We start from the raw sequence: 9,592 nt of genomic DNA, 5'->3' as shown, positions 1-9,592 counted from the left end.
GTGTGTGTGTGTGTGTGTGTGTGTGTGTGTGTGTGTGTGTGTGTGTGTGTGTGTGTGTGTGTGTGTGTGTGTGTGTGTGTAATAGTAAGATTTTCTACAAGTATTGAAATATTGTATCATGCAAATTCTGGAGCCCAAATATTTGTGGAATAATCCATTCAACATATGCATTTGTATTTCTATAACTCAAAAACATGTTCTTCACTACTATTTGTAAAAATTCTTTAGCTCTTTGGAGACAATGACTCAACACATAAAATATTTCTCTCAGACAAATTTTGTCCAGTTCTTTTCAATTTCCAAGTCAAAATAGGAAAATTTACCTTAGTAATCAAATTTACAAGTTAGATTACATTGGGATGTTAGTAGCCTAGGTACATGTCTGAAATAAAAAATTCCTAAATCTTCACTAGTGTCATTGAATATTTAAAAAATAATGAAAATAATTTTCTGTAAAGAGCAAGTTACATATTCAGATTTACATAAAACACGGATGAGATGAAAGCTGTTTATATAGGTTAAATACAACCAAAATGACACAGAGCTATTCTCAATCAGTGAGGCTTGTAGAAAATGTCCAAGATATAAGAGGAAAATTGTTAGGAATAGGATATGATCCACTTTAGCCCCAAATATAACATGTTTGTAATTAATGCATACTTACTATCTAACAAGTCCCTTGGTATCATCATACTTCCCAATAAAGTCATTGCTAATTAGTCATAGGCAATTAGTGGTATTTGCTAATCAATAACCCTATTAATCAATTAGTACAGTGTTCCTCCAACTACATGATATACAAAAACATTTTTAAAAAGTTAGCAGAGGTTGCAGCCAGCCAGTTACCTTTACTTTAGTCACTAGATAAACATTAGCAACAGAGGCAGATAGCCTAATTAGTTTTGTAATAACAAAATCAGGGCAAACAAGTTAGGTGGAAATATTTCAATCACTTGGATACATGGAATAACCAAAAATTGTAATAATTGGGCACACTAATTTCAATAATCAATTTGATCATAATTTTGGTTAATCAACTAGTTTACATGACACTAATCAATGTAATTGCTGCTCACAGGTAATCTATTAAATAACCCAGCTCTAGTGATAATCCCGAATATAACAATATTATATATAGATATATATCATTAATGCAGACTTACTGTCTAGTAAGTTCCATGGCATTTTCTTCATTCTCAACTTAACCAGTGCTAACCCTTAATATACAGTTACAAACAAATGTATTTGGGCAATTAAAAAAAAAGTAATTTCTAACATCATTAATTGTTCTATTGAAAAATATACATTAAGTAGATTCAGTTTTGTATGAAAACAACAAATTATTACAATGCATGCATAAAATAAAATGTAAAAAAAACATGCAAAAACTGCTTTCATGCTTTGACAAAAGTATTTGACACACAACATGTTTCTTATCAAACCCAGTTGTTACTAACTACTGAAGATTATCCGGATTGAAAACCAACACCTGATGATAAATGTAAAAAAAAAGACAAGTAAATAATCATTAAGTGCTGAAAAATAAATTGGAAATTTGTGATTAAATAAAAGAGAAATTTAAAAATGTTTAAAACAAAAGAGTATAGTGTAAAAATGATGGAGATTGTGTGATGGTATGGGCTTATTTTTCTTTCTCAGGCAGAAAACCTTTGTATTGTAAAAGGATTAATGAATGCTGCAAAAATCAAGATATTTTGCACTCTCATTTGTTACCCAGCACTAGAAGACTTATTGGATGAAACGACCCTAACCATTCTACAAAGTTTATAAATGAATTTCTGAAAAAAATAAAAATAAAAAGGAGGATAGGAAGATTACAGTTATGGATTGTCCATCTCAGTCCCCAGACTTGAATTCCATTGAGATGTTGTGGACTAATGTGAAAGGGGCTGTATCAAGAAGAAAACCAAAGTCGACTGCACAACTTAAGTCTGTATATGTTGAAGAATGAGAAAAAATATCTCTAAAAAAAATGCCAGGAACTGGTTGAAAAATACAAAAAGAGAACAATCTGGAAATGAAGCAAAGGTGGGCACACAAAATACCATAGTAAGAGTATCTAGATACTTTTGTCAAAGTACGAAATTATTTTTTGCATGTTGTTTTTCATTTTATGCATGTTATTTAATAATTTGTTTTATCATAAAGCTGAATTTCTACTTCAATGTATATTTTTTAATAAAAACAAGTAAAGATGATAGAAATTACTTTGTTGTTTTTCATTTTCTTAAATGCCCAAATACTTTTGTCTGCAACTGTAATAACATTTTATATGCAATTAATGCAGACTTACTGTCTAATAAGCTCCACAGCATCTTCATACTTCATTCCCAATTCAATTAGTGCTAAAGCCACAAGCACTGGCGCCCTATAATGTACATATTATACATCATTATAAAACTTTTTCAAACACTTGCCAAAAAACACCTACTTTTAAACATGCAGCACTATGATTATGTCACTGATTTTTTTAACAGAGATCATATTTAAGTGTCATATCACCTTTATAAAATCATATTTCAATCATCACACAAATACTGCATTTACTTAGTGTCATGTAACACCTCCAAAACATTACTTGATGCATAAAAAAAATGCAATAACAAACTACCAATACCTATTTTTTGTAGTAGATCACAAAATCCTTTTGTGTTTTTCTTAATTACTTTGAAAAGAGGTATATATGAGATGAAACCTATTACATACATGAAAAAACTACAAAAAAAAAATACCAACTGTAGATATAATCAACTAATAAGTCCAAATTTATTAAATACAGCTTGATAAGGCTAGCCAAGCTTAATTCAAAATAAAGAAATCATAAAAAAATAACAACTAAAGGTGGCTTATCAACAATAATTCTTTGTCTAAGTTAGCACAGTTTGTGAAAACAAACCTATAAAACTGAAATCTCAGTTAAAATACACTAAACAAAATTTACAGACTGGTGCTAAAAGTCATTAAATCTAACTAAAATATATAACAATCACAAAAGATAAACAACAAAGTTTCAATTTATAAGAATGTTATCAAAGACAATGAGACTTAATTTGCAAAGCAAACATCCAAGCCAGTGGTTTATGATTTCCTACTGATAATAAGATTTCTTGATATTTTTCACACATAAATCATAGATTGTGTAATACAGTACATAATCAGTATTTACTGAAAAAGAATAAACTTTTGTTCAATATATTATTACTCCTAAATGTATAACCAAAGGATGATAACATCATTTCTATCACATATGACTTAGCAAGTTCTACCCACAGTTTTTAAAAACTTAAAAGTGGTACTTATGTTAACTTACTAGCTTTTACAACTTTGAAAATAAAATAGAATAAAACTATATGAACCTCAATACCAGTATTAAAATACTGTATGGATAGATTACTATATTAATTTAAAGTTCAGTGCACTATTTTTTCCAAATACAATTTAATCTCACAGTAATGTTAATTCAATCTAAAAGTGCTTGTTTTGAATGTATATCTTTTTTATTTACTATTATAAAAGTAACTAAAATGTAAAGAAAATAGAAACTCGTTAGGTTAGATAAGTAAAATGAAGAAATTAAATACAAAAATTCTCCACAAGAATACACTTGAGCTGCTTGTGCAAGATGTAATTCAATACCTTGTTTACTATAACTTGTACTATGCTTTTGCAGGGTATTTATTGCTTTGTTTCACCTAGTTTAATAATTAGAAATGGTTCAAAGACCAATAAAGCAAAATTAAATGAAAGTAGTTGTGAAAAGATTGGAGGACTGAAAATTTTAGGATAAATAACTGTAATTGTCCATTACAATATGCAGTCATACTGGAAAGAAAAAATGGTAATTTCAATTTTTTTCATATTATTATGTGGTTGTTACAAGGTTGGTCAAATGAACCAACTCTTAACAATGTTAGGGTAGAGAAAATAACAAATAATATATAAAGTTTCACTGAAAAAAAATTGATATTCACTTAGGAGGTTCTAGGGATTATGCAGATAAAATATGAAAACTGAATATGAATAAATATTTCCATTCTTAACATGAAAATCACCTTGCAAAGACTTTGTAAATTCACGATTAAATGCTCTCACCTGGAAAGACCAGAGAATGGAAACCTGAATGAGGTGAAAACCAGAAGCACAAGAAATTGGCCAGTTAAGGAAAGTCATGGGAGGTGAACGTGTTAGATGTAGTCCACATAGAAGTCTGCAAGATCTCTAATGGTTGACATGGAAAGGAGGCAAGAAAGGCTAGGATATGCTAAAGATGATGTTAAAACCATTTGGTTGGACTCACCCAAAGAAGAATATGACAGCGAGATGAGCTGAAAAATTCAACCAGTGAAAGAAAGGGAAAAGTACTGTGCAACAGGTGAAAGATGGGGTTAATGTCACTCAGTAACTGGCAATCACTGAAATCGATGGGTCTTCATCAAAAATCTGGGTAAAGCATAGGTCCTGAAAGTGGGTAGCTTTCTGGCAGTTGATGTAAGAAATGACCATATAAGTATAGGAATGGGTCATAACGAGATGTCCCTACCATGTTAACTAAAGATACTAGCATACCTAAAAGTTACAGACATCATCAGAATGTTAAGAAGCAGGGGTTGCTCCTCTGGAGACCAGACTCCAGAAAGAGTGAGAGTGTTGTCAAGAACCCTCCCAATCAGAAAGGAAGGCATCAAAAGAAAGAAGCAGGTTGAGTGGAGAGGAGGAAGATACTCCAGGTTTTGTTGGAGTGATTGAACCACCATACAGAGGGATGGAAAGATGAATGGAGAGGCAGAAGGGCAGATAAAGGATTGCACATATGCCACAGATTCCCCAAACCCACTGAAAGAGATGCATGTATAAAGATAAGCCCGAGTCCCCAAAAGCAAGGGAACCTTTCACACAGGAAGGAGAGTGAAGAGCCATCAATATCAAGATCTCTGTGGCACAAAGAAGCAAGGGAGATGGTTGAACTCATCCTGTATGAGAATCAAGAAAACTACCAGAAAGATGTCAAAGATGCAGAGAATCAGATGGAAGAGAATAGATGAGAGGACAAAGAGAAAGAGAAGATAAAATACATAAAGCAAGCACAATCCAAAGGTCACCAGTGAAGGGAGACTAAATGTGCATGACATGAGACTCCAAAAGGTGAGCACCAAAGGTTCCACAGCCAAGAAATGCCTCCAAGGTAAAGTTATAGTTGAGAGTCTCGACAGCCCATCCAATGGGCAGGAGAACGACAAGCAGAAGTGATAGGATGAGGAACAGGAGAGGGGATATTTCCAATGACTCCTGAGATCAGGTAACAAACAAGGTATCCATGGTCTAGTCAGTCAGGAAATCAGAGGAAGATTGTTGGTGGACAGCCCCAGTATGAGATTCCAAAGAATAGGAAAAACCCTAAAAGTTGATGTAGTGAGACAATGGGCAAGACTTAAGTCAAAGAGAGAGAAGGAAGGGAAGTGGACACCCTAAAGGAAAGGACTGAGGACATCTCCAAAACAGAGAAACTAAGTTAAATAAAAACAGTAGAGAAAGAAATAGAAGCCAAAGGGACAAACAAATAAGAACGGGTGACCCCAACAAAACTTTCGGGGTCACAATGAAGAGCCACAGTGAGGAGATAAGAGGGTGGAGATAAAGCAAAGGAGTAAAGATAAGATGAAGTTAAGCAGATTGTAGTAAGAAAGTTAGAGGAGAAAGTGGAATACCCCAAGCAGACAGAAGGGACACAGATATTGGGGTTCAATAAATATAGATGGATCATAACCTTAGACTGCAGCAGAAGAATCATTATAGTGAGGAGGACAAGAAAGACATTGATCAATATGGAGGTGAGACAGAATGTAGCCAACAGAATAAAGCAACCAGTAATCATCATAATATACAGGTAAGAGAGATAGAAGGAAATACCTAGAGAGCAAATGTCACAATTCTCATACCATGAGAAACTGGAGTTTTATTTTAATATTGTCTTATAAAATTAAGAACTTAAAACTTATATAACATTAAAATTTGGATTATCAGCTACATTGATGCCAAGTTTATTCAAATACCATTATAATTAAGTACTTTAACTAATTTTTAATGTAACTCAATAAAACCTCGTAACATGCACACAAAAGGATGCCCATAGAAAGAGGGTTAATAAATTAATTTTGCTGATTCCCATACTTGTTTAATTATTTTGGCAATGTCTCCCTTTTGAAACACAACATTTTCCACTGGTAATTTGTAACTATGGAGTTCATTCAAATTCTTAAATTTACCAAAAAAAAAAGTTCAGAAATGTTAAACGGTTGCCATCCTTTGTTTCTGAAGTGTCTGTTTTAGATATGGTGACATATATGACTTGTTAATTTTTATGATTGCAAATGCATTAATGCCCCAGGCTAGAAATGGTCAAAATATTATAGATTCATCTCTTGTTATTTTTTACTTCCTTAAGGTTTTGGTTGCAAAAAATAGTTATACAACATTTGAAATAAAACCCTATACAATTACATATAGCAAAACCAAAAGACAAACCTGCCAAGCCCTGCAACACAATGAACTGCTACACAACTCTCTGGATTTTCCCTGAACCTAGTTCGAAGAAGATTGAACCAACCATCCACAATGTCTGCTGGAGGAGGAGTCCCATCTTCAAATTGCCAATCCTATTCAAGAAAATTAGTGTTTATTACTGCAACTCAACTGATTAATTTCAAACATCATTAATATCCTATATTACACACTACCCTGCCACAGGTATCCAAACATATAGTCACGGATTAGGGGTGCTAGTTTAAAGTCCTGACACAGAGAAACACCACTTTTAGCCAAATTAGTACTGCCATTCCCCAAAACATGATCTCAACAAAGCTTATATGAATATGTTGTACAACTTATCTCTGATATTATTTCAAAAGATCTACTGGTTGATTATGACTGAAAAACAGTGTTCTAACCTTTCAAATTAATCCCTCTAGTGGATCCTAATGATGTTCTGTTGTGTTAAGAATAACCCTATTGCAACAGGTTTGTGTATTTTACACAACCTTGTAACCACCATGGTTATATACTATAACTCTGAAAGTAATAAATGTATCTTCACAAATTGGACAAATTCACTAAATATTAAGTTTTTTTTATGGACAAAAAATCTGAATTTTAAATTAAATAGTTTTACTAAAACTTTGTTTGTAATTATTTGGTATCAGAATGTTGACTGCTCTTAGTGTAAAGTGATTTTTCACGTTAAGATTAAAATACTTTTCTTCAAGTGAAAAATTTCAAATTTCATTTAAATTATCCCTGAAACCTCTAAAATAAATATCAAATGTTTTTTCCTCAGAAAACCTTTTATCTGTTATTTTCTATACAATAACTCTATACAGGGTCAGTCAATTTGACTGACCTCATAACCACCATAAAAAAATTAGGAAATAATTCTAAGTTACCCTTTTTTTCTTTCCAGAGTTACTGCAAATTGTAACAGGAAACCACAATTGTTTATCCTAAGCACGGTACATCTTGTAACAGTATACATTGTTTTATACTTAATTTTATTGTTTAATTGTCTAACTAATAATCCTGCCACACAAGCTGTAAATCACTCAGTGAACGTGTAGCTCTGTAGCTGATGTTACCCTATCACATTATGTAATGAACAAGTTGCTCTCGAGCATACCTCGTGAATAATTATTATTATTCATCTTACCTAATCTAACCTACCTAGTTTCTAAGTTTTACATTTTAGTTACTTTAACAATGATAAAGAACATATATGGAGAACAAGAAATATAGTACTTACCTGGGTCTTTTTCTTTGCTGTTAATTATCGATGAAACTTAAGCTTACTCTTTTATACTAATGGTACTACCACACTGAACAATTTTTCATTTAATTGAATACTGCACATAAAAACACAGAATAATAACATGTGAAAAGCAAACAATGTCCTATAACTCATAATTTTTCAGACTTTCTATCTATGTGATAATACCTAGAGAGAAAAGTCATAATTTTCATACAAGGGGAGATTGAGAATTTTTTGTAATAGGTCCTTATAAAATTAAGAACTTAAAACTTATATAATATTAAAAATTGATACATTAGCTACATTTGGATACAAAGTTTATTCATATACATTGATAATAAAGTAGTTGAAATAAATTGAATGTAACTCTGTAAAAGGTTGTGACATACATACTTTGATCTACCCAAAGTGAAAGGGTTAAGGGTGTGGGCTAGCCATTTCAAGATGCTGATATTATATCTTTTAAGCCATGCATGAATCATACAAACAAACACTGGTCAACTGAACAAAACAGTCAGGCACAATTTGCAATACTTTAATATGTTCATTTAAAATATTTTGGTGCCTATGTGTATTTAGAGGGTTGCAAATAGGAACAACTAAGCAAAATTTAAGACTGATACTTCATACATTAACAAAGGTACATCAGCCCAAAGGTAAAACTTTACTATGAGCATAATTAACAAGATACTGTGACAATATACATGTGGAATATAAAAACTAGTAATACAAAATTTGTATATATATATATATATTAACAGGAGTGGATCAAATAATTTCTGCTTCACAAGTCGCCGTGTAGACACATTTAATCTGAACTGTAAAATTATTTCAGAATTAGGAACATTGGTCATATCATGCAAGTAAGAAGAATTTAGCCAGATAGGTAAAATATTTCATAAAAGAAAAAACCTGCTTAAACATGGGAAATATATTGCAAAATTATATTGCCCCTCCCCAAATATGGAAGGCCGTATTGTTAGAATTTAAGATATTTATCTAAAATTCTGGGTGCTTGTTCAGGTATAAAAGTAGAATGTTCCTACCATATTTAAACTAAGTCTAAAAGAATGAAGCTGAAACACATTCCAAAATATTTTGGAGTTGACATGGAAAGACCCAAATACATTATCTATTTCTTTTGTGTTACATAAAAACAGCTTAAAGTGGCAGATACACATGAAATTTGATGAAAAATTCAAAATTTTCATATGGCCCATTCATGCACATGAAATATTCTAACACTGTGAGTATCTACTTGGCCAGTGAATGTGCCCCTTAAATAATGAACTATATGTACAGTAGTAAAAGATATACTAAAACTGCCCAGAAGCAGTTTTTGTTTGACTTCTGAAACAGTGACTCGTGCAAGTACTGCACTGAACATTCTGTTTGAAAGTAGATTAATACAAGCATAAATTCAGCAATTAAGTCCTGGAAATCAATTGTGAAAGCAATTATATCAAAACTTTATTTCTATAATAATCTCTCATCATTCACTATAAATTTTTTCCAGAAAGAGTTACAAGTCTAGCTCTCAATTTCCAGAATATGTTGTACCTTTTTTTGTCTCAGACAAATAACACTTGTATAAAGTAAAAAAGTTAAGCAAGTTTAAACACTGTTGAGCTGTGCAGTCAATTACTTCCATGTGTTATAATGTTGATAGAAAAAAAAAACTTCCTGACTTGAAAAGCTATAAACATTAACAGGTCTAATCAAAATAGTAGTCAACCAAAACAAACAAAAAAACTGTATGCACTGCTCATAGTAAAA

The 9,592-nt window shown here is 31.8% G+C and overlaps 1 protein-coding gene across 3 annotated transcripts in view; it reads right to left on the bottom strand.

The window, feature by feature from the left end:
• The window catches only part of LOC106458235 (protein tyrosine phosphatase type IVA 2-like), a 31,305-nt gene that overhangs the window by 5,902 nt on the left and 15,811 nt on the right, over positions 1 to 9,592 (bottom strand). For all 3 annotated transcript variants that reach the window (XM_013917710.2, XM_013917713.2, XM_013917711.2), the window contains 2 exons: positions 6,544 to 6,674; positions 2,315 to 2,389 (listed from right to left, as the gene is read on the bottom strand). In XM_013917710.2, coding sequence (XP_013773164.1) covers positions 2,315 to 2,389; positions 6,544 to 6,674 — 206 coding nt within the window. The remainder of the gene's footprint in view (positions 1 to 2,314; positions 2,390 to 6,543; positions 6,675 to 9,592) is intronic.

This window comes from Limulus polyphemus, unplaced genomic scaffold (assembly GCF_000517525.1).
Source record: "Limulus polyphemus unplaced genomic scaffold, Limulus_polyphemus-2.1.2 Scaffold433, whole genome shotgun sequence".
NCBI lineage: Eukaryota > Metazoa > Arthropoda > Merostomata > Xiphosura > Limulidae > Limulus > Limulus polyphemus.
Note: the sequence above shows the minus strand (reverse complement) of the source record. Positions and strands in the feature narration are given on the sequence as shown.